This window comes from Carassius carassius, chromosome 21 (genome assembly GCF_963082965.1).
Source record: "Carassius carassius chromosome 21, fCarCar2.1, whole genome shotgun sequence".
NCBI lineage: Eukaryota > Metazoa > Chordata > Actinopteri > Cypriniformes > Cyprinidae > Carassius > Carassius carassius.
This window is the reverse complement of record NC_081775.1, coordinates 19,631,284-19,656,426: the sequence shown is the minus strand read 5'-3', so window position 1 is coordinate 19,656,426 and position 25,143 is coordinate 19,631,284. Positions and strand designations below refer to the sequence as shown.

Below are 25,143 nucleotides of genomic sequence, written 5' to 3'. Positions count from 1 at the left end.
CATTATTTGACAAACCACTTAAAGGATGAAGTGAGATGTTCTACATTCATGTTCTTTAAATATTACACCTCTTTTAAAAAAATCGTGATACATTATAAAACAGATTAAGGGTCTCTCGCTCTCGTATTTTCCCTGTGACGGATAAATGAGATCCGGCCATCTTTGAGGACAGGAAGCGAGGAGACGCTGATGGCGCCAGACTAGAAACCATTACCGACTATTCGCTTTCAAAGGTCTATTTTATTTCGCCTCATTCGCGAGCGTGAAGAGCAAAATACTCGTCAATTCAAGGTAAGAAAAAAATCGTAGCTCAAAATAATGGTGTAGAATTGTGTACAAATACAGTTTCTTCCATGATGAGCAAGAGAAAAACATTCGGGCGAACTGGCTCTCCCTTCTCGCGCAGGCCCTCGAGGTCCCCGAGCGGTTCTTCATATCGCCTGAGCGGAAAAAATAAACTCGCAGCGGCGGGAGGGAAAATGGCGCTGCGCGAGCAGGCAGGATGAAGGGCAGCACATACACGCGCTTAGAGACAGAAACGCCACGGTCCCTGGGAGGACTCAAGTGTTACTTATTAGCGTCTAATGTAGTGACATTTTCTTCATAAAATTGTCGGTGTGCTTAGCACAAGAACGTGACATGTTGAGCAAGGACAAATACCGTTTGGCCTTGATAGGTTTGAGTCAAGGGAAATATTTAGAAATATTTAGACGTTAGAAATTCAGTGATTTAGATGATGTTTTCTGTTATTTAAATGAATTTAACGGGGGACAACGCTGGCTTGTGGTTTTGCTGGGAAGCTTGTAATGTGCTTGAGTGACCTAGAAAGGTGCCATCACAAGACAATTATATTCATGAGCAGGAAACCACAAATACAATGCAACACAAAATATGATAAAAAAGAAAGACCTTGTGGTGCAAATACATATTTTGGACATTGTAGTGTATTTAGACAAATCTAGTTGTGCAACCTTATTGCAAAAAAAAGCTTTTCTGCAAAGTGAATCTGTCCAGTTAAAACTGGATGAAAGAAAATAAGCTATTGAGCATTTTTACGTGGGTTTTTATTTGCATAGCTCACTGATTACTGCAAAACACTTTACACAGTTATGTAAACAATTATGTATTATATAATTCTAGAAAAAAATGATATAAACCCACTGTATCTCCTATATAATGATTTTAACAATTTTTTTTGTATATAGAGTATGAATTCTTTTAATAGTGGGAAACAATATATGTATGTAATAAATGATTTAATATGTGTACATTTCTGTTCAAAATTGTTGTTCATATTCATACTTTTTTGTTGTTTTTTAAATTATCTTGCTCAACAAGGCTGCATTTATTTAATCAAAAATACAGTTGAAAAACGTGATATTGTGAAATATTATTTCAGTTTAAATTAAATGTTTCATATTCTAATATATTTTAATAAGTATGCCTATGCCTACATTGTTTCTGTGCATTTTCAATAGGCATTACTCCAGTTTTCATTTGCGTCACATGATCCTTTTGAAATTATTCTAATATGCTGATTTGCTGCTCAAGAAACATTTATTTTTGTTATCATGAACTAACAGCTGCTTAATATTTTTGTGGAATCTATGATCATTTTTGAACAGCAATTATTCAAAATAGTATTTGTTGATAAATGTATTGTATCGTTGCTGAATGAAGGTCTTAATTTCTATTTAGAAATTCTTTTTGGCTTCAAACTTTGTTCAAATATCTTTAATATAAATATTCAAATACTGAAACCTCCACAAAATCATGTTTATACATCAAAGTACATAAAAAAAGATTACCGTACTTCATTACATTTCATGCACTTGTCATCACCAAAGCCCTTGCATGTATCATTCAGAATGCAATGTCCATCTAAGTTCTGCTTTACTGAGTGACAGACACTTCCCACAGAGCAGAGATGGACTCTGACGAGATGGAGGTGGAGAGCAGCAGTGATGTGGGGCATTCTGGGATGGAGGAGCCATCAGAGAGCGGCATGGGCATGGAGTCTTCAGAAGCCATGTCTGCTGATAGCAGCGATGCTGCGGCTCCTCCTGCCCCAGCCCCAGCCCCAGAGTCAGACTGTCACGTAGGACAGAGCTCTGAGGGACTTGTGGTAAGACAAACAACCCACATATTTATATCACTGCATGTTACTGCGTAATTCATATCAAGGTTATTATTATTATGTTTATTTTTTGGGTTGCGCTTTAGGTTTTTATCCCAGAGACCAGCTCCAGTACAGATGTGCGAAGAGTTCATCTCCCAGACTCCTCTTCTGTCGCACAGTCAACCAGTGTCTCCAGCGTCTCCACAGTGACACAGTCGGTCCTGGTGTCTGAGTCTGTCCAGGTCCTGGTCCACTCCAGCGCTGCTTCTGAAGGAGGAATGATGGTTTCTGATTCCACTGCATCCACCTCCTCAGATCTGGGCTCAGCTATCGACAAGATCATCGAATCCACCATTGGACCTGACATTATGAATGGTACAAAAACCTCTTACCTCTTCTTTTTTATTACAGCCAAGGTATTTAATATGGTAGACATTGTCATCCTGATGTTTATGTCAATGTCAATACTGTGTTTCTGGGTCCATTTTACTGGATGTATTGCAGTTACAAGTGCAGAGGATGGCAGTGCAGAGACCACACAGTATCTGATCCTTCAAGGTCCTGATGATGGTGAGAAAGATCTCTAGAGTTCAAAGTCAAGGGCTGTATGTAGAATCAAATACTCTATAAGTCGGTGCTTCTTTTAACTTCTTTTAAGTGACTGAAAAGCATGTTCTATATGAATGTGTCATAAGATTGTAATCCGGACATGACCTACAATGTCAGTTGCATCACTCTACTGATACTCACAGATCCTCTCCCATAGCCTCATGGGATAGTAAATTGTCCATCAGATGTGCACTTCAGAATTTCATCCAGGAAGTAGTAGGGTATCTGGGCACTTTTCACCTACTGTTTTATGAACACTGTGAATTTGGACATACTGTTCTTTTCACATACTTTTTTTCACATACACTCTGTGGTTGTTGGGAAACAAAACAAGCTTTGAAATAAGATGAAATAAAATAAAAATCATAATATATTTATTATATTAATTCACCTCCAAATGTCTGGAATTCTTGTTTTCTTCATTTTTTTACTATAATCATATATGTGGACATTGGCTGTTTTGGAGTCAGCAAGGTTGACAATCAGTGTTCTAAATGACCAAATCCTGTTCCACAGAAAAATACAAATCATATGAGTTTTTAACAACAAGAGCATTAATAGATTATGACTGATCTTTCATTTTTGACTAAACTATCCCTACATCCTACATATGGTGCTGTCAGTATTTATATTGTAGTAAAATTCCTTTTTGTCTTGTTCTTATCTATTTGACTAATCTAGATTTTGAATGCATAAGTTGTCAGTTATTATATTATTTGACCAAAATATTCAATTACTTCTACCATTCTCAATGCAGAAAATAACTTTTCAAATTGCCTTAAAGGGATAGTCTTAAAGGGAATATTTTCTCCTTATCCTGCTGTTCTAAACCTGTATGAAAAAAAAACCTGTTGGTAACTAAACTGTTCAGTTCCCCATTGACTTCATATTGAATAGACAAAAATGCAGTAGAAGTCATTGAGAACCGAAACTTTAGTTATCAGCGTTCCTCAAAAAATCTTCTTTTTTTTTTTTCATAATGATGAACTAGGGCTAGTTTATGGATATTTAATTAGCCATTTCCTTTGTTCACTGTGTGTAGGAGCTCATATGGTGGCTCAGATGTCTTCCTCTGCTCTGTCAAGCCGCGTTGCCATTGAAGCCCTTGCCGATGGACCTACCTCCACTTGCCTGGACCAGGCAGACCTGTCAGAAAACCCACAGGGCAGCATGGAACCCGACCAGCCTGGACACTCCGGATACCGTGAGCATGACGACAGCAGCAGCAGCTGCAGCCGCCCAGACCAGCCGCAGCACTCCCAGTACATAGAGTGCAGCGGAGGAGACGACCCGGACCAGACCAGAGAGGCTCGCTACATCGAGTGCTCAGGAGACGAAACAGACCAGACCCCACGTCATTCAGGGGTCACCAACTACAACATGGCAGACTCAGATGAACCTCTAGGACGTTACGCAGCAGAGTGCAGCGGTACGAACAGTAGCCCTCAGAGACGCTCGTTTCGCTCCTCTCGGTACATCGTAGAGTGCAGCGATGACTACTTGGATTACGGGGCCGAGGGTGCGGAGCGACCGCAGCATTCACGTTATATAGACAGCAGCATGGATGACAGGGAGCACGTCTCTGCATCAGAGCAAGAGGAATTTGTGGTAGAAGAGGCCCAGAACTCCTACCTACCACAGGGCTCACTATATGCTGACGAGGGTATGGTTCAGCACTCACTGGCTGACACAGTGGGATCCCAGCTCACTGATCAAATGGACTGCAATGATAACTTGCCTGGCTCATACATAAGTAGCAGTGGGACCTATTCCACCCATCCAGAGCCTGAAGTGGTGGAGTCTGGGGTGGTGGATGAGCCTGGGCACAGAACCCCAGATATGGCTGAGCTAGAGGAAATGATGGAGGTGGTGATCGTACAGCAGTTTAAGTGTAAGATGTGCCCATATAAAAGTGTCTCCAAGGATACGCTCATCAACCACATGAGAGACAAACACTTTAAACCACCAGGTAAAGTAGGAGGTGCTACTTTTGTCATTTTTAAATGTATTCTTTGTTAATGGCCCAGTCCAAAATGGCACTCTTAAACTAGAGCTGAGTGGTATATTGAGGTTGTATGATATATCAATATATTCTTTATAAGCTCTGGTACTGGTGGATTTAGGCTTGGATGACATAGGCAACCACCCAGTGTGGCATCTTGCTGGGGGCAACACAGAACGGCCGCAGAAGAAGAAAAAAAAAGTTTTTTTACTGCTCATATACACTGCATGTCAAAATGTCACTGTGCGGGTCTGTTAATCTGGTCGAGACTCGAAGTGCGTATCCAGAGAAACATTGTTTTTTATGAATTTGTGAGAGTGCTGAATTCAGAGAGCGATCAAATTTAGGAAAAAAAGAAGAGGGGAAAATGTGCAAAAGATAAATATTATCCAGGCAGCTATCACTCACCTCACTAAAATAGGCTAATATATCACTTACGGTATGGTATGCTATGCTATTGCACATAGGGAAACATTCCTTTTTCTGTCCAACTATAACTATGCAGTAAAATGTGATTTTGTAATGTACTTTATTTTTAAACATATGTAACATCACTTACTTTATTAATGTTTTTACTGTACTGTTGTGCAGTTTTGGGAAGATTTATTGTAATTTTTCATTTATTTTCCTGAATGATTTAAATATATACATTTATATTAAACTGAAAAATATGTAAAATTAATTTCATGTAGAAGTGGCAGAAGGGGTGGTTGGCCCAGGGCGCCATACAAGATGTGATATTGGTATGAGGCATATTTATGGATATACAGTTATTTGATACGACCACATCTGAATAATATTTTATATTATACGCTTTATATGAAGGGCTTTATAGTTAAGATGTAAAGTTTAAGCAGCTTTCCCCATCAGATGCTCTGACAGAGAGGATACTTGGGCTATTTAATGCATTTGAGATGTGCTGTTTTCCTGAGCCCATAACATTTCACAGGTATAGTTGGATAATAAATGTGCCATGTGTACAACTGTAATGTGCTTATTGTAATGGGGTGCTCAAAATATAATGCAATTCAGTTGTGGTTTTGTTTTTATTTCTTTTCATTTTTAGTTTAATAAATGTATCTTCTCCTTTAATAAGCATTGTTTTAGTTTATTTTAGAATGTAATGTGAATTTAGACTCTTTTTGCACAGAATAGCCCATAGCTTATTTGGTTACTTTCACTATATTTGTTTTCATTACTTGTAATATTAACATTGTTTCATTGGACAACAGTGGGCAGGATGTAAAGTAAAATAAATGAATAAATAAATGTTTTAATCCAAGTTTTTTACAAATACAGAGATCTATACCATATATCTCAATTTAGCCAAAAAATACAGAGATGTGATTTTTTTTTTTTTTAGCCATATCGCCCAGCCCTATTTTAAATATCTTAAAGCAGATCAGAGTCTGTTAAACCCAATCTAAGCAAGTCAGAGGTGACAGAAGGTGAAAAAAAAAACTTGTGAGAATCCAAGCTCAGTTGTAGGGCCAGTTCTATTAACGAACACTGTGATTTAATAACGCGCAATTACACTAACATAACACAGAAAAAAAAGTGCAGTCTTGAGTCTCAATGATCTTAATTTATGTATGCAGTTCTATTAAGTTTCTCTTGTTCAGAATGTGCTATCTCATGTATGTGTTCCAGGCCAAAAGAAACGTGGACGGGGACGTCCTCGAAAATCCGAGAGCAGGGCACGAGTGGTCACTGAGGTCAAGAAGGAGGAGCCAGCAGAAGAGGAAGAAGATGACATCATTGATGCAGGTGCTCTTGATGATCAAGGTCAGTGGAGAGCAGTTTGTGTACTCTATATTTAATTTCTGTTTTTTTTTTAAATTTATCTCCATTTTGCATTCAGGTGACACTGATTATAAGCCAGCTGTTGAAGAGGCCAGGTCCAGATTGGCTTCCAGTCACAGCACTCCTCCTCCTCCTCCTTCCTGCTCTTCATCATCTTCCTCTACCTCACGGAAACGGCCCCGTAGGACGGTGGGGCCACCCCGCAAATTCCTTCTTGACTCAGGTCAGTGTTAATTCAGCATTTCAGGTCTAAGAAGTATAATAAGATTTTTAAATATTAAACTCAACCTACTTCATAATCTGCATATGTCTGCGATAACTATTATTTTTACCTGTGTCTAAAACAGAGTCACCAGCAGCAACTCAAACAAGAAATGTGGAGGACCCTCAAGCTCCAGAAGAAGCAAGTTCGTCAGGATTGGAGAATGGATCTTCCTCACTATCCAACGGGTCAGCAGTCGAACCAGCCATCAGCCAGTCAGATTCAGAAAACAAAGATCCCTCATCAAACACAGGCCCTGATGACCTGGAGTTTTTGCCCAAAAAAAGAGGCAGACCATCTAAACGATTCCTTCAAAAGAAGTACAAAAAGTACATGAATCGCAAGTTAGTAGTACCTGTACTCATCCACAACATTTGATTAATTTTTCCTGTTCGTCTGACACAAAATTATATCTTAGAAAGCCTTATAACCCATTTAAAACACATTCTGTGATCTGTGATCTCAAAGTTTTATTTATCTTCTTTTTTTATTTAAGCAAGTACTACAGATCCCTTAAACCTCTACTAAGACCTCATAATTGCTGGATCTGTGGCTCTCGCTTTCTTTCACAAGACGATCTCAGATTCCATGTGGATTCTCATGAGGGAAATGACCCTGAATGCTTTAAGTGCCTGCAGTGCAGCTACCGCTGCAAACGGTGGTCCTCACTAAAGGTAAGAAGTAGAGTCCTTCATCTGACAATCCATAAATAATCATTAGTTAAAGAAACGTTTAAAGAGTGATTTTTAATGTAATTTAAATGTTTGTATAATACGTGCTAATGTCAGAATAAATGTATATAACTATAAAGGTGATGTATGTGTCCTATAGGAGCACATGTTCAATCACGAAGGTACAAAACCATACAAATGTGAGATGTGTGATTACTCCAGTGTTTATAAGAAAGACGTGATCCGACACTCAGCTGTCCACAACAAAACCAAGTAAGAATTGAGCACGTCTCCTTTTCATCAGTCACTCGTCATGAATTTTATTTTGTCAAACCCTTGAGGTCATCTATTTGATTTTTGTCTGTCCCCTTGAAATTGTGAAATATTGAAATGTAACATTCACATATGAAATAAGCCGATTACATAATAAATGTATGTTCTTGTTTCTTCTCTTTAGGAGTCGAAAGACCGATATGGTAAGATTCAAGATGTGACATGACGTATCCGTTTAAGTTAGCTTTGAGTGGTTTGATAAGGAAAGCTTTTCAGTGACAGCAGTCTTGCATCAATCCTTCACAGGTTCCTAAAGTGTCCGAGTTTACATGTCCCATCTGCGGTCGCGTATATCCCATGCAGAAACGCCTGACACAGCACATGAAGACACACAGCACAGAGAAACCTCACATGTGTGACAAGGTAAAGTTCTTGTATGTAGCTAGGTGTGTGAATTTTATTAAACTAGTTTTGATGAATAAGCAGATTGCAGTAAGCACTGCTAAAAAACAGTCTGTACAATCTACATTGGTTAAGCCCTGGATAAATGCTGTTCACACGAACATAAATGTGTTTGCTTTTCAGTGTGGGAAATCCTTCAAGAAGCGCTACACCTTCAAAATGCATCTTCTCACACACATTCAGAACTGTGGCAACAGCAAGTAAGTGAGATGTCAGGATGTCCTCTTTAAAACTGAACTCCTCTGGTTAACATAATGTAAAGGCAGCTCTTTTTCTCCTTTCCTGTGTCAGCTTTCAATGCGAGTTCTGTGAGTACACCTGCAATGACAAGAAGCACCTGCTTAATCACCAGCTGTCCCACACTAACGACAAACCGTTCAAATGTGAAGAGTGCAAATACTCCACTAGTAAAGAGGATTTCCTGGTGTCCCACATTGCCATTAAACACACTGGTGAGTTATATAATGGTTAAGAATGATTCAATGTTGGTGGTAGGAAGGTTTACTGATCATATCTGTCCATCTTCACCCACTGACCAGGTGAAAAGCCCTTCTCATGTGACATGTGCCACTTCACGACCAGACACAGGAAGAACCTGCGGCTGCATGTGCAGTGTCGCCACCCCGAGGCCTTCGATGAGTGGAGCCGATCCCACCCAGAGGAGCCAATTCGCCGGCGCCAGACGTCTGTTTTCACCATGCAGCAGATTGAGGAATTAAGATTACAGCATGAACCGCAGGAATTTCAAGGGACCATTGTATGTACATAGATATGCATATCTGAATAGAATAAATTCCCAGCATCCATATATATAATATTTGTTTTACACCTAAAGGTAACAGTGGACCCCATTACTCTCCAAACCATGGAGTCCATAGGGAAAACATCTGTATCTCAAGATGCACTGGGAAACACTACCATCATTTATGAGCAAGGTTAGTAGAAAAGCTATCAGTGATTGGAACACACCTAAAATATATGGTGTGCTATACGCATTTCATCACTCACCTTATTAATATACAGTGTTACATTTGATCTTTACACTCCCTCACAGCCCAGACTACAGACCTTGCAGCCCAAAATGCTCTAGATCTGCTGCTGAACATGAGTAACGCTAGAGAACTGCAGGTACACACTCACATCATTCTGCTGGAACATAAAATAATGTTAGAAATGCATAATGTGACATTTATTGGATGAAGTGGTACCAGTAAGTGAATTTAATGTCATAATCTATAAAAGTAACATTTTTGAATGATACAAATTTTAACAACAACGACACAACTATACGCCAATACTGGTGTGTATGCAATCATATCACTGTTTTGCCTTTGAATTGTGCTTTAACACTCCTACAAATGGCAGAAAAAGAGTGATTTTAATGTTACATCCATAATATAATAACAATATGAAGTACTTTCCATTGAACAAATCTAAATTGGATCTGTAAGTTTAAAGTTTAACAGGCCTAGAAAAGCTCAATGAAAGAAAAGTAATAAATATTGTTATATAAGTTTATTAAATTAAATTTGCATTTAAATTTGCAAAAAATGCATTAAGCAGCAGATGCTATAAGTTTGTTATATTTGTACTATAACAATAAGCAACAAAAATGTTATAGAAAACAATAAAAGGTTTTGTGATAGAGTGTTACAAAGTATAAATTATTAAAAAATCATAATTTAACTTTTGCAGAAGCAAGTTTTCTTTACAATGCATGTATTAATGCTTCAGGTGTACAAAACATCAGACATGCTTTACACACAGGAATTTTGTTTTAGATTAAGAAATTCTCTTTTAGATCATGCACAATGCAATAAATACTTAGTAATTATAAGTAAGCTATAATAATGATACCAGCCTTTTTATGAATTTAGATTATTATATTTGTTCATATGTATCTCTGAACTCATAACCCTGTTAAACTGAAATTATATGACTATATATCTATCTATCGATATTTTTCTTTTTTTGTGCTAAACTGATCACTCTTCTCAGGTGGCAGTGTTGAAACCAGATGGTAAGACCCTGGAGACAGGGTCATGGACGGGAGCTGACTCTGGGACTGAGGGCTCATTCTTGCAGCCTCAAAAGATTGTCACATTCCATGTGTCAGAGAACGGGGACACTCTGGTGCAGGAGGCGTTTGAGACGGATACGGAGACCGTGGAGCAAGAGGAGACAACGGATGTGTCGCAAGAGGTGACACAGATTGGCATTGGTACATACGAAGGAGCAGATTTCAGTGTGGTGGAGCAGGCCTCCGAAGAGACAGCACACAGGTACTACTGAGTGTCAAAAACAGCTGGTGTAAAGTCTTTTGATGTCATATAAATCCTTGATGATGCATGATGGTGCATGTGTTTGGCAGCAGTTTAGAGGAACCCTCAGCTGAGCCTCAGGTCATGGAAGTGAGCACCGAGCCCTTGTCCATCTCTTCACCTCTCAAAGAGAATAAAGAGAAGTTTTATTTGAGTTCAGACTTCACGGATGGAGTTCTGCAGCAGGTAGAGGTGAGACTCGGTTTTGTTACTTCACAGATAGAATAACAATTGTGTTGATTCCCGATGGAAATATTAAGTGAACGAATTCTCCTCCTGCAGCTAAGCAGTGAAGCTCCGGGTTCCCCTCCTCCATGTCCATCACCCCCTTCTAAACAGCTGAATGGCAAACGCTTCTCCTGCCACATCTGCATGGAGTCTTTCAACTGCCGCTCGGACATGGAGAACCACAAGAGGGCGCACATAGGCCCCAAAACATTCAAATGCCCCGACTGTGACTTTACAGCACCTTCTTGGCCAGAAGTCAAGGTGTGTTGATCATATGGTTTGAGTTTTAATTCAGTATCTATGACTTTGTCTGACCTATCTATTTTTATATTCCTAGTCTCACATGGCCATGCATGCATATTTGAGGCCTCATAAATGCAACAGCTGCAGTTTTGCCTCTAAAAACAAGAAGGACCTGAGACGCCACATGATGACACACACCAACGAAAAGCCTTATGCCTGTCAAGTCTGTGGCCAAAGGTGAGGGAGCAATACAAAATTATATATTATTAAAATGATTATGGACTTGATTTATCAGAGAATTTGTGCTGTTTACATTACTGGTTATACAACACTTCCTCTACTTGATGTAAGCAACACACATACACTCAGACCTCCACAGCCTCTCAGTGCTCTGAGTTTCTCTTTAAGGTTTAACCGTAACGGCCATCTGAAGTTCCACATTGAGAGGCTTCACACTCAGGAACCCTCGCCCCATAAAACCCGCTCTGTCCCCTCCAAACAGACCATCATCGTTAACAGTGATGAAGAAGCTTTAGCCACACTGCAGAGTAAGTGCTGACTCTCATAGTAAGATAGTATTTTGTTTTTATAGAAATAATGGATTCACACAGCCCTATTCAGATTATTTGACATACTTATGCATTAATAATATTTATTTTTCCTATGTTGTTCAGATCTGCAGACGGATCAGGCTGTCATCAGTCCAGAGAGGTTGCAGCAGGCTTTGGGTCAGGAACACATCATTGTGGCTCAGGATCAGACTCTTTCTGACCAGGTTTTGCACTTTTGCTCAATGCACGCAGTCACATTCTCATCCTCTATATGACTGACACATTTTGGCAAACAGAGCAGTTTTTTAATATTTAATGTATGTGTAATACAGAAGATTTCATATCAGGTTTTCACATCTTGCATGTTTTTCATTTACATTTCTCAGGAGGAGGCAACATATATTCAGCAGATCACAACAGTAGATGGACAGACAGTGCAGCACTTAATGACTGGAGACAATCAGGTCACTGAGGTACAACTCATTTTCTAAGGCTTTATTCAGAAAAGCAGCAAAATTATATACACACATCCAGTTAAACGTTAGGAGTTTTTAAAAGAGAAACCTGAAAAAATCCACAAAAATATTTTCAACATTGTTGATAATAAGAGATGTTTCTCAAGCACCAGATCAGCATATTAAAATGATTTCTGAAGAATCGTGTGACCCTGAAGACTGTAGTAATGGCTGCTGAAAAAATATATATATAAAAAAACAATTAACTGTTGTGTGTGTGTGTGTGTGTCTGATCCTCAAACACATTCAAGAGCTTCCGTTGTATACTGAATGCCCTCTTCTGCCCTGTATTTCCTCAGGTCCAGTATATCATCTCTCAGGATGGGGTTCAGCATCTGCTCCCACGAGAATATGTGGTGCTATCTGAAGGAAACCACTTTCAGGTTAGAATGTGCTCTTTCCATCATTCATAACCCAAGGGTCCAGAATTCCTCATGGTTGTTGATGAACAGTTCTCTGATGGACGTTACTGCAGCCTGAAAAGCATTTTCATTATAATTTGTGGTCTGTAGGATGCTATATTTCATCATGACAAAAAAAATTCTGATTGTGAATTGCAGATGGAGGATGGGCGGATCGCTCACATTCAGTATGAGCATGACGGGACGTTTCTGCAGGAGCAACAGGTTGAACCCAGAGCTGATTACACATGTTTTCTTTTTTTTTTATATATATATTAAAGCTTATGTTAAGCTGCATTTAAAGTTGTGTTTGAATTATAGTAATTACAGCTTTGATGCTTTGAGCCGTTCATGTCTTCCTACTTGAAAATATTTGATTCTAAGGGACATAATATTTGTAAATGGCTCAATATGCAAATTTGTTGTCAATGACAGCATATGAAACCTGAAATGCTGTCATATAAAATGCTGTTTTAATAAAGTGACATCAATGTGGAACATAAAACCATTGAAAAGTTTAGTGTTGGTAAAAAATTTAATGTTTTTATACTCCGTAAAGCTGCATTTATTTAATCAAAAATAGACAGTTAAACTAATTTGATTAAATATTACTACAATTTTAAAAAAAGTCTTCAGTTTCACATGATCCTTCAAAAATCATTCTAATATGCTGATTCGAAATTTATATATACTAATACTAATGTTTAATGATCAGTATTGAAAACAGTGTTTAATATTTTTTAAGAAAACATGCACACACATAAAATCCAGTATTCTTTGATAAATAGTCTTTTTTTAACAATGTAATAGTCTCAACTGTCACATTTGATGAGTTTAATGCACCATTCATTTTGTTAATTTTAATTTCTTTAAAAGACCCCAAACCTTTTTCAACATTATCTAACTGGCTTTAACAGTGAAATTGAATGGGATGCATAATGTGTTTGTTTACTCTGATTCAAGAGTAAATCTGTTCTGTGTCATGTGCCAGATTGCTCTGTCTCAGGATGGACAGATCCAGTATGTCCCCATAACTGCCGAGCCTGAGGACCTGGAGGCAGCCGCCCATTCAGCGGTCACCGGTATGACATTACACCTTCACACTTACCTAGGTTTAATTCACTCAAAAACCAAGAACAGAAAGTTTTAATACTACAACCTTGTGGTGAAGTTTAAGAGAGTCAGAGGTGATGTAAGTGATGTGTGTTTGTGTGTGAAGCTGTTGCAGATGCAGCCATGGCTCAGGCTCAGACGGTTTACACCGAGGCCACACCTGAACAGCTGGAACAGTTGCAGCAGCAGGGCATCCAGTATGATGTTATCACTTTTACTGAGGAGTAAAAGTGACACACACACAGAGATCCTCAGATGACTGCAGTGGACACTGCAAACTCTGACAATCATAAGTAACAGTTGTTTTCTTCCAGAATTATTCAGTAAGAGGGTAAATGTACAGTTAGATCCTCTCTGAAAATTATACGACTCATGCCTTTGTAAATATTTAAAGCAATTTATCTTTGCCTACTGTGTTTTGCCTTGTCAAGAGAGAGAAACACAAAAGCCAAGAGCTGCCTGTATTTAAAATCCCTGTATTTAATTCTACATGTCGCTGTGATGTACTACGATTGATGCCCCTTCAGTGCCAGTGTGGAGACAGGAGACAGGAGGATTGAAGTCACATTGTTATGAACAGTTCCTAGCTGTAGCTGATAAAGGAGGGTTGATTATTTGTTTTCATTTTACATGAAATGCACCGTTTCATCACTTGCTTCTTAAGTTTGAGAGATTTGTTTTTCTTTCAGATGGCTACAGAAAGGAACTTAAAATGCATAGCAAATAAATCACAACCTCTTTATCTGAACTGATTGTTGGATTTCTTGAAGTCATTATGCTACAGTTCAGGTTTGACAAAGCTGTTGGACATGATAACAGGGAATGGAATGTAATAGAATATGAAAACGTAAAATGAATTGCACTTGTGTACATTATTTTAGACATCTTGCTGATTTTTCAAGAGCTTTTTCAAGAAGAAATTAATATCAAACTGTGTCAGGTTAGAAGATATTCAGCTGAACTTGTGATCAAATAAAAGTGTTAATGTTGTCTTCATCTCTTCTGCATTTGCATTTGCTTTTATGCTCCGTACCAAAGATCAGGTCCATCCCAATTGAAAAGTGTTTTAGATAAACTGTAAAAATGTTTATGAATCATATTAATCATAATAGTTTTACTTTTACTTAAGTAGCTATACTAAATGTACCTTTATGTAGATTATATGAAGCCCTTAAAACTGCAGCTTTCAAAGGAAAGGGTGACCCAAAAATTCTCAACCTTATGTTGTTCCATGACTCGCTTTCTTCTGCAGAACACAAAAGAAGATATTTTGAAGATTTTTTGGGTCCAAACAGTAAAAAAAATTAAATAATAAAAAAGAATTCATTCTAAATTATGCTAATTTTCCTTTGAGTTTCACAGAGGAAAGACAGTCAAACAGGTGTAGAATGACATTAGGTAGAGTAATAAGTAATAACCCAATAAGTTTTGGATGAATTTCCTCTTAATATTCATTAACTTCTTTAACATGTTAATCTATGACAGCTGGAGAGCATCCTACGAGCTAACTGCTGTTCTCAGTAGTGTGGTGTTTACTGTTGGTAGAAGCAAAATACTCAGCCAATTGGAATATAATGTGACCAATTCTTGAAATCACTGAGGTAACTTCTGCTGCAGTTTTACAAGAATCACTATAAACCGATTGAAAGCCCTCAGTCAGATGGACGTATGATCAAATCACAGTCTGACAGTTTTTGTCTCCATCTCTTCTTCTGTCTTCCATTGCCCGGGTCATGTATGTGAGCTCTCAGAATGAAGTTTAACATTTACAGCTTGTGATGCACTCTCAAGGCAACCGCGTTCAGGTTACACTGTAAAAAATGTTTTGCTCCCAATTAGTTAACAACTTAAAATTTGTTGAGGTAAGTTTTTTTATTATTTAAAATGATAGGATAATTAATCTTTTTTGGCATGTGCTATTTGACACAGTTTATCCGTAATTTCTACAGTTTTCCTTCATAATTCTGCAGGAACTCTAGATGTTAATTGTGAAGATTAATAGTATAGTGCTATTTTGTATTTTTCTTTCATTAAAAACACTATAGGTGACTTACTGAATATTCAACTCTAAAACATTCTCAAATGCTTGAACGATAACTGAGGGATGAAAACAACAGACACGTAGAGACCAGAGGTGATGTAAATCAAAAACAGGGACAAAAAACCTGTGAATGAATAAATATGTTTGACATTTAACAGACAGATTTGACACACTGTTTCTAAAGATACACTGTAAAAAATGATTGTGATTTTAACAGTAAAAGACTAATAAAGACCTATCAGTAAGTTTCCATACTATATTTGGTGAATAAATGTAATTACATTTAATGTAATTTTACAGTAAAATACTATTAAAATTACAGTTTTTGGAAGTAAAAATAAAAAGTCATTTAATAATTTACAGTGAAAAAAAAATGTAAATTGACAGTCACAGAATTCCCTGCATGACACTTAATATTTTATGTAGGTTTTTGTTGTTGAAATAACTGTTTCTTTTTATTTTTTTCTTATTAGTTGTGTATGTTTGGGTTTTATCTAATATTGTTAAATTAATGTTTATGTCCCAGATTCTTTTTTTTTTTCTTTTTTTTTTTACAATGTACAAAAAACGTTATTGTCAGCTTTATATAAAATATGTATTTGACACAGTTTATTTATATTTTCCACTGTATAAATGAGACATTATTCATTAAAATATATAGCTGAAGGCTATATATAAATATATAGCTTAAAGCATGGCAACCTGTGATGCTGATTATGTGTTTATCTGACATGAATTAGCAAGACCTTAGAGGCCACTGCTTTGCTACTTCAAGCAGTACAGCCAAAACACACCAGTTGTGAGAATGTATTTAACATAATTGTTAATGATAATTTGTCATTTGTTCTCATTTAATGAAAGCATCACGTATTGTAATTTGGTGGTGTGATTGATGAGAACGTGAACTCAACCGTCATTCTAAGTTAAGACATACACTGCTTATGATGAACAAACCTCTTTCAAACTATTCAAGCACAACAGAAAATTTTAAAGTAACATTTCTACTTGTCATGACAATAGAAAACTTAGAGAAATACAACTTTAATGTGGTTGTTATGTTTAAGTGGTATTTCATATTCTTCTTAAGAAGCAGTCAAAAATTCTTTTCTAATGTTTAAAAAAGGCTGTACTTCCTTTTTTTGTCAGTTGTTCGTCATGGTCTTGTGTTTAGATCGGTCATTCCTCAATTTGACAGGAAAAGAACATAGAGTTCACAATTTTACCAGAGTCAGTTCAGCTTTTTAAAGAATATTTGAAATATTAGAGAGGAAAATGAAGCTGATTTTATTTCTTCTTGCCCTCTTGGAGAACGGTGAGAATGGTTCTAGCTTTTTCTGTTTTGTTTGTTTGTTTGTTTGTTTTGTTTTGTTTTATTTTGTTTAGTTTTTTAGAATATTAGAATATGGATCATTACACTGAAACCATATGCTAGCTTGTAGTGCTCTATTTAAATTTAAAATCAGACATTTGATCAATTTTAGCTACATAAATGTATTATTAACATTTCAATAATAACATTATTGTGTAATTTTCATAATAACACTATAAATAAATACAACATTTCAATATTTCAATATTTATGTTTATCATCCCTATTTTTGAGAGACATTAATGTTTTTTTGTTTCTTTGATTTTTTTAGGAATGAATTCAACAGCAGGGCTCCGTGTGTTTTATTCTTCTCAGCAAATTATCTTACAATATTTCTTTAACTCTCATAATAATATTAATGTAAAATCTTGTTGTAAGTTTTATCAGTCGGAGTGCATCACCTTTGTTAATAACAGAGGATATGCTGCCAACCTGTATAGAGGAAGAATATTCATCACTAATTATGATGGAAGATTTGAAGTAAAAATGACAAAGCTGAGCATGATGGATGCTGGCATATACAGATGTGGTATCAGTGGCTTCTCTGCCACATATCAATATGTTCAAGTTACAGTTTCTGGTATGATGTTTCTAAATTCAAGTTTTTGCATTCATTGATTAAAGGTTGAGAAATATATGCGATATTTGGAATCACTTGGAGGTTGTATTCTATCATTTTAATATTTTGTAATAATAATAATAGTAATAATATGCAATATATGCTAAAAAGATGTATTTTCGACAAACAGAATGAACACATTACGTCGGGGTAAACACAGTTCTTCTCTTGCCAAAATCCTCCATCAAACCATCAGTCTGGCCCAAAAGACACTGATTTTTCTTCAAACTCTAACATCACAGTAGAGGAATGTGTAGAATATTCCACTATTATGAGAGCACCACCATAAACATTTGCAATAATTGTGTTCTATGTTTTCATTGCTTTGATTTGTTTTTTGTTGTGGTTGCTTTTGTTTTCTTGAGATATTTTTTTTCTTATAAGATTTTTTTAAAACAATATTATTAATTAAACACTGTACTGATACAGCAGAAGTAATTTATTCTTGAAAATGTAATTATGATGACAAATGCCGGAAAATATCTATAGAAGTAAAATGTATTATATGACGTTTTTATTAACAAGATTCGGGAGGAGCGCGTCAGATACTTAGCCTAATCAACACAGGTGGACCACAATCAAGTAATCAATCCCATAGTATAAATATCGCTGACTTACCTCTATCCATTCACGGTTTATCAGCATCCCTCCTCCACCCCATCTCCTCACTTGAGTTCACTTTATAAATAGACGGGGAAGGGGGGGTACTCTAGCTTCGGGCCATTCCCGAGCTCGGAGCCCTTCCCCGGACAGCATGCCAAATACGCATACCATACCTCAGCTAATTATATGTAAGCATGAACTAGTGAACTAAAAAATATTTAACTTTTTGGGTATTTGACTCACATGGGTGATTGACCTTTAAGGACATAGAAACACAAAGGATGACAACTTGTGATGCAAGAATTATAATTGCATTAATTTTATTTTGGATGAACAGAGAAAGTTTCAGTTATGAAACGTAACTAGATGTTGAAAATCAGTGGAAACCAGATTTTGCAATTCTCTATTTCTTTATATAGCAGCAGTTAGATCCTTCAAAATCTAAAGAGTGAGGCAACATAAAGATGAGGTGAAGCATGTCATCTGTAATACATTATGTTAGTATTGAATAGGATTTAAGGGACACTGGGTTAATCGAGGTCACTCAAATGAATCAACACTAGGCCTACCACCTTCCACAAACCATACCAATAAATTCTGCAATGATATTTTATGGCACCCTTGTTTTTCTTCATCCAGCACTTCGGCAGTTTGTTGACCTGTCCATGGCAGTCTCAGAGGTGAAGAGAATCCATTGCAGTCTTTCGTGCAATTTTTGCTAATTCTCTGGACTGAAACTCTGATTGAACCTTTCTTTATATATATATATATCTTTAAATAGAAAATGACTGTGACTGTTGTTTTCATCAAGTAAAATATGTTTAGATAGCCTGCTAATTGAATATTGATCAACATTCTCAAAATCAAACTGGTGATTATTAAAGCTTGTTTGACAAACAGTTGTGTTGACACCCTAATACATGGTAAACCATGCTCATTAATTTTATTTTCAATATTTTACTATTGTATTTTAATGTTTTGTATAGAAATTAGCAAAATCAATTTGGAATTTTATAATATTACAACATTTTATGCCATTTCTACATTTATTTTGCTGTCTTTACTGGTTAAATATAGAATCAATATATATATATATATATATTATACAATATATACAACATCCTATTCACACAGTGAGAAAAACACAAAGACCATTCAGACTGATAATATTTTAATTACCATAATTAAGCTTTCAACAAATTAATTCACGCCTAAGCACATTCCTTACAAGATGTCTGTTTGCATGTGTTCTCACGTAAAGGTGATGAAACTTAGTTTTTTTACTATCAAGTGTGGTGGATGCCAAGGTAAACCCAAGATTCTGAGGCAGACCTTGTGTCACGGTGTATAATGTTTTATTTTTGTAGTGCAAAAGTACATGAGAGTGAAAAATGAAGATGACCAGAAAGGTGTTATGGCACTTGTTATTAATCTTCTTCTGCTGTTCCTTTTCAAGTATTCCGCACCTTCATCTGTCTCTTTCTCACACGTTTCCAGTGTTAAAAGTCTATGTTTTTGAAGTCGCTGGTACAGCGATATCTGTTGTCGCTGTACCTGGTGCAGACCAGATGTGGCAAGCAGGGGCAAGTGTGATGTTGTCTCTTGCCGGGGAAAGGAACCTGCAGTCAAAAAATGCAGATAACTTCATTAGTTACTAGATAATATATTATATTATAATTTCATATAGTTAATTGACTTTTGAATCAGCAATGCATTGATTATGAAAACATAAATTGTGAATCATTTTTGTGTGTAAATCTGACCGCTGTAATGATATCATTTTAACTAAATATTTTCAGCCGTTAGGTTAGCTAATCAAGATACATTACAAAACTCTATAGGCTTAGGTTTCTGATTAAGGATCTTGTCAGTTTTACTAGTGAGTCACAAACACCCTCCAAATCCGTTTCTCTTCGCCATGTAACCTCAACTGAATGGCAAAGCTTCTGTATCCCCGTATCAGTCCAAGACTGTCTGACAGAGTGATGAACAGCTCTGATCTGTGAGACATTCGATCAGTATCAGTTACTCTTATCAGCAGATTCTTTTAAAACCTTTCTCAGTCATCTCTGGCCGTCACCCATGTTTACTCCATGATCCGATCAGCTGTTTAAAATGAGACTGAAAATTTGTTTCCAATGTGTTTCTTTTTTCTTCAAAGCAAACAGCTCCCAATGACTTCCACAGTGTAGAAAATAAATTCTATGGAAGTTTTAATATTCAACAGAAGAACAAAACTCATACAGGTTGGCTACAGCTTGAGGGTGAGTAAATGATTTTATTTATATGGTAAACTGTCCCTTTAAGAGTTCTTTGACCATTTGTATGAGCTGTATTGTCCACTCTGACTAGTCTAAGATAAGATAAGTCATTCTCTTTTGATCTTTCCTCTGTGTATCTCCTGGTTTCTATTTTTTTCTTTCAGTTTTTATAACAGTAAGGCCTTGGTTGCCTCAGGTTAGCCAGTCAAATCACTGCTTTCATGTTCCAGAGGGGCTGTGTGTATCTATATACCTTGTGGCTGTACGGGTGGCATTCGTCTCCTTCCAGCCCCTGTGGTGTGCACATCCGGAGACCCCTGAGCCACAGACTCACAGCACAGCACAGACCAACTCCACACTGCACATCCCTGTCACATGCCTGACACACAAACACAACACAAAATCAGTCACATACGGCATGGCATGCATTCCCAGTGCACAGAAGAACTTGCTCTGCATGGCTTTGTTAAAAGTCTTTGTTAATTTGTACAAAGTTAGAGGTTCATTTATATGAATGATGAGTATTTTCTTTTTTAATGTATCTATGTTACCCCATGCCATGAGTGCAAATTAAATATTTTATTAAACATTCTGTCTGGATTGATTTATAAATAAATTTAAATTATGCTTATTCTTTAGGGTTTTTTTTTTTTTTTTGAGAACAGGGATTATTCTGATGATTTTCCCCAGAACTATCAAAACTTGTGACAGTCAGAAACGCTCAGGCGTCTTATTAAAGAGAGAGGAAGCTACTTTCTTGGTAAGTCTCTTTTCACACATCCCTGTAAAAGTATGATCAATAAACATTACTTTTTTTTTTACAAAAGAAATAAAAAGTACAAAAACATAATTTAAGTGAATCAGTGCAATAGTAATATTTAATATTCTACATGAAATGACAATGCAAAATGATATCCAGTTAAATATGAGTTAAATAGAGGATGTTAATTGAGGATGTTGGGTCAGTAAAAGTATAGACCAAAAAAGGTCAAGAAAAAAATGATAAAATACAGAAAAATATGTGATATAAATGGTAAATTAATTCGGCATTATGTATGAAAAATGTGGAAAAACGTTTTAAAATTTAATTATAAAGAAATTTTTATATGATTAATTTGTATCATATAAATTATTTTTTTGTAATACAGTTGAATTTGATTTGACATTGGTTTACGAGCAGACTTGCTTTTTAAATAATTAGTCTGAACAAGCTCAATTAAGGCAAATCACAAATTCTGGGATATAAGCAAACCTCCCGCTTACTTTTTTCACCATTAGTTATTGATATTTGTTTTCAAAACCAACTAAACACAATTATGTAAAATTGCATAAATAAATGATCAATTAAATGAAAACTTCATTAAATAATACAGTTAAGTTGAATAAAAGTCAATGCTGTGAGATGATTGATCAGACTTACCCCTGTGATGACGGCACATCTGCACCAGCTCAGGGACAGCAGGAGCACCGACAGAATCAATACCCTGCTCATAGCAGCAGCGGGACACAAACACACACCACTGAACGCTAAGAGCTTGAACGTTTTTCTAATTCTCCCTACTGATCTCTATTCAGTCCTGTGGAGCTTCTGGAGGATTTCGTATGGCCCTGAGATGATTTCACTTCTCTGCTGTTCTTGTCCTCTTGTCTCAGAGTCTGGAGTCTTTGGTAACTTCTGAAATAAGGTCTGAGGTCTGGCTCTGTCGCTCTCTTTCTTTCTCCATCTCTCTTTCTCTTTATCTCCCCTCGCCCCTCTCTTCCCCCCACCCACACCCCCCGCAGGGACTTCGTCATCTCTTTCTGTATGACGCTGGACCGGATGATGGAGACCTCAGAGAAACCTTACTGGACGTTTCAATTCAAGCATATCCTTTCTAATGACACCAGAGTAGCACATATTTCATTGGATTTGTGTGGTTATAAATCAGCTGAGTTATATTTAGAACAGCATTATTTGCCCGACTTATATGCCCCCAAAGCCCACTAAAGCACCCTTCATTGAATTCTGAAATGTGCTCATATTGTCAACTCATTTTATACTGAATATCATTTAAAATAAGAAGTTATTTGACATTTTAATAAAATAACATATATTCTGGTAAGTGTTGCCCACACTAATTTATAGAACACACAAAACATTATTTTGTTTATTCACTTTTTATTTTATTTTATTTCCTTAAAATAACTTTTTTTTCTTCCTTTTTTTAACTGGAGCTCAAATCACTATAAAATATTTCAGTAAATCCTCCAGTTAATATTTATCGTGTTTTATTTATTTATTATTCAGATTATTAAATGTACTTTTTTTCTATATATGCTATGTGGTAAAAAGTGAAGCTATATGAAATATATTTATTTTTTATTATAAAATATATTTGTTTTCAACCTTCATATAATAAAATATGCATTTATGTATTTTAGGGGCAAGAAAATACATTTCCAGCATTACAGTGGCCTATTTTTTAAAGATAATAAATTTGGGCTATATATACCTAAGTAGTTTGATTATATTTATTTCTTTTTTTAATATTGTAATACTTTATGTTCCTTGCTTATTTTTATTCAAAAATGATACAGACACGTTGTAGAATACAAATAAAGTGTATTTTGTTGGATTTTAATGAAAGAAAAGTATATATTTTTATTATATATATATATATATATATATATATATATATACACAGTATAAGTGATTTTATTTTTGGTAATTTTTCTATATTTTGAAAATATTTAAAATATATAGCTGAAAATACTTTCTTTTACCCTGCCGTATTGGTAATTTAAGTTGTTTAATAGAATTTGTGTAAATTCCATGCTTTATGCAACTTTTAAAGAAATATTTTAGGTGCATTTGTATATTTTAAATTTTAACAGGATTTGTAAAGGGAACACATGTTAGGTCAAAAATGTTAGCTTGAATGCACTGTAAATCACTTTGAATAAAAGCGTCTGCTAAATGCATAAATGTAATTTTTATTTTTATTTAATGATGTAAGAGTGAGGAGTCTGAAATTCTCAAACAATAATTAGAAAATATATTTAGTATAGAAAGTAATAGTTTAGAAAGTAATAGTTCCTCACGCCTTCATCATCCAGTTTCCTCTATGCATCCGGTTTAATGCACAGCTTGTTAAAGTCATTTCAGTTTTTTTTTTCCCGTTTCCTTATTCACTTTTCCATTAGGCACTTGTTCATTTTACAGGACTCCGCAAGCCATAATTATCACCTTCTCATTTGAATCATTAGGATTCATCACCCTTTACAGTGCCAAAGTAACGTCAGACTTGCAGCCAAGTTTCAGAGTAACACAAGTCAAGTAAGTTCATAGGAAATGAATCATCAGCGCAGGGGTTGACGAGAGAAACATTAATTTTTGCTTTCTGACAATATGATGCAGCTCGCAGGTAAATCACAACAAATTAAGCACTTGTCAGTTCATTTGAGACATTTAAGCCTGCAGTCACTTCATGACATAATATGCACTGTCATTCACTGACTATTTCCTGTTTACAAGTCTTAAATATGCCAGTCAGGCACAGACGGTTAAACGCATTCGACATCATGTCCTCTCAAGCCTGAAAACTTCCTTGACCCAGCAGTAACAAGAGTAATTACATCTCATCATGGACACATAAGCCCTACTTCTCATGAAGTGACTCTATAAAAAAAAAGAACTCTTCAGTTTCTTGAGTCAAGTTCAATCTGGTCTTGTCTTTCTGCTTTTGCCGCCATGAGGTCATCAGAAAGGCCTACAAGGCATCGCTGCACCTGCAGAAATTCACACAAAGCTCTGCACTTTTATGCAGAATTGGAATGCCTTACATTCATAAAAGCTGTTAGCATGTTTGTTTATAAGTATTTTAATTGTGGGTTCAGGTAACAATACATAGGCCTACAATTATGACATCTTACATGGTCTTACAAAGTCATTATGAAAGCACCTTATGAAGTCCAGCACACTCTTTTTTATCAGCGTCAGAAGCAAATGCAAATGTGGATATAGCCTGCATGAACTGCTGATCATCAAAAGCCCTAGGGATGGAGATACGTGATGAAACGCAGCTATATAGAATCAATGAGCTTACTTGAAATTATAGCTAAATAAAATATCTGACTTGACGGCAATTGGGGTGAAGGATAGCAGGGTGGAAAATGTCAGTCCTATCTTTTGGGATTTGATTTACGTTTAGCGAGAGCATGAAAATGCCATTGGTAAGTCAGCAGTGCATTACTTGACTGCAGTGAAAGTGATGGATGTCACTGACGCCCAGGCCACGTAATTACATTGCAACTTTTTGCCCCGTCAGCAGACCAACTTGGCTCTAACTGCACAGGACTGGGCAGAAATCATCAAGTGTTGCCGGCAGGGGAGAATCCAAGTTAGCTAAAAAAGCCTGAAAGCTCTTAAGCATAACTTCATAATAAATGCAGTTTGAAAACTGAGCCATAAAAAGGAAAGAAAATAATTATTTTAATTAAATTGAATTATTAATACATCGCCTATAATTTTTTATATTTACTTAATATTCACTGAATAATTATTTTTTTTTAAATTTCAATTATCCAGCACACACTAGTAACGTGTCATTTTTGGCTAAATAAGCCCATTAATAAATGTCTGTCTTTTGCGGTAGCAGTAGTATGTTAAATGGACCTCCTATTAAAACTGTGAAATTC

At 36.2% G+C, this 25,143-nt stretch overlaps 2 protein-coding genes and 3 long non-coding RNA genes across 8 annotated transcripts; 3 read left to right on the top strand and 2 right to left on the bottom strand.

The window, feature by feature from the left end:
- Positions 1-145: 145 nt before the first annotated feature.
- On the top strand, positions 146-14,321 carry LOC132097759 (zinc finger protein 335-like). Of its 4 annotated transcripts, none has more exons than XM_059503677.1 (28): positions 146-291; positions 1,921-2,125; positions 2,224-2,494; positions 2,624-2,689; positions 3,771-4,697; positions 6,381-6,515; positions 6,592-6,756; positions 6,881-7,139; positions 7,292-7,469; positions 7,627-7,739; positions 7,924-7,942; positions 8,046-8,162; positions 8,325-8,401; positions 8,493-8,653; positions 8,741-8,958; positions 9,037-9,136; positions 9,256-9,329; positions 10,200-10,483; positions 10,576-10,714; positions 10,805-11,011; positions 11,088-11,230; positions 11,402-11,541; positions 11,668-11,768; positions 11,931-12,017; positions 12,359-12,442; positions 12,620-12,685; positions 13,452-13,542; positions 13,680-14,321. In XM_059503677.1, the coding sequence occupies exons 2-28, from the start codon at positions 1,928-1,930 to the stop codon at positions 13,799-13,801; spliced, it is 4,542 nt and encodes a 1,513-aa protein (XP_059359660.1). In that variant the 5' UTR covers positions 146-291; positions 1,921-1,927; the 3' UTR covers positions 13,802-14,321. The 4 variants fall into 4 exon arrangements, with proteins under 4 accessions (XP_059359660.1, XP_059359657.1, XP_059359659.1 ...); XM_059503674.1 differs by having other exon boundaries at positions 10,573-10,714; XM_059503676.1 differs by having other exon boundaries at positions 166-291; positions 1,926-2,125; positions 10,573-10,714.
- On the bottom strand, positions 6,661-8,162 carry LOC132097761 (uncharacterized). The gene is made up of 3 exons (XR_009422778.1): positions 8,044-8,162; positions 6,866-7,756; positions 6,661-6,782 (listed from the first exon to the last, which is right to left on the bottom strand). It is a non-coding gene; the product is annotated as an uncharacterized LOC132097761 (long non-coding RNA).
- A 2,117-nt stretch (positions 14,322-16,438) lies between the features above and the next one.
- On the top strand, positions 16,439-17,806 carry LOC132097180 (uncharacterized). Its single transcript, XR_009422683.1, has 3 exons — positions 16,439-16,926; positions 17,255-17,563; positions 17,733-17,806. It is a non-coding gene; the product is annotated as an uncharacterized LOC132097180 (long non-coding RNA).
- Positions 17,807-19,348: 1,542 nt separating this feature from the next.
- On the bottom strand, positions 19,349-22,495 carry LOC132097178 (prokineticin-1-like). The gene is made up of 3 exons (XM_059502804.1): positions 21,887-22,495; positions 20,720-20,845; positions 19,349-19,824 (listed from the first exon to the last, which is right to left on the bottom strand). Exons 1-3 carry the CDS (start codon positions 21,956-21,958, stop codon positions 19,705-19,707), a joined length of 318 nt encoding a protein of 105 aa, XP_059358787.1. The 5' UTR covers positions 21,959-22,495; the 3' UTR covers positions 19,349-19,704.
- On the top strand, positions 19,755-21,097 carry LOC132097179 (uncharacterized). Its single transcript, XR_009422682.1, has 3 exons — positions 19,755-19,891; positions 20,005-20,469; positions 20,631-21,097. It is a non-coding gene; the product is annotated as an uncharacterized LOC132097179 (long non-coding RNA).
- Positions 22,496-25,143: the final 2,648 nt, after the last annotated feature.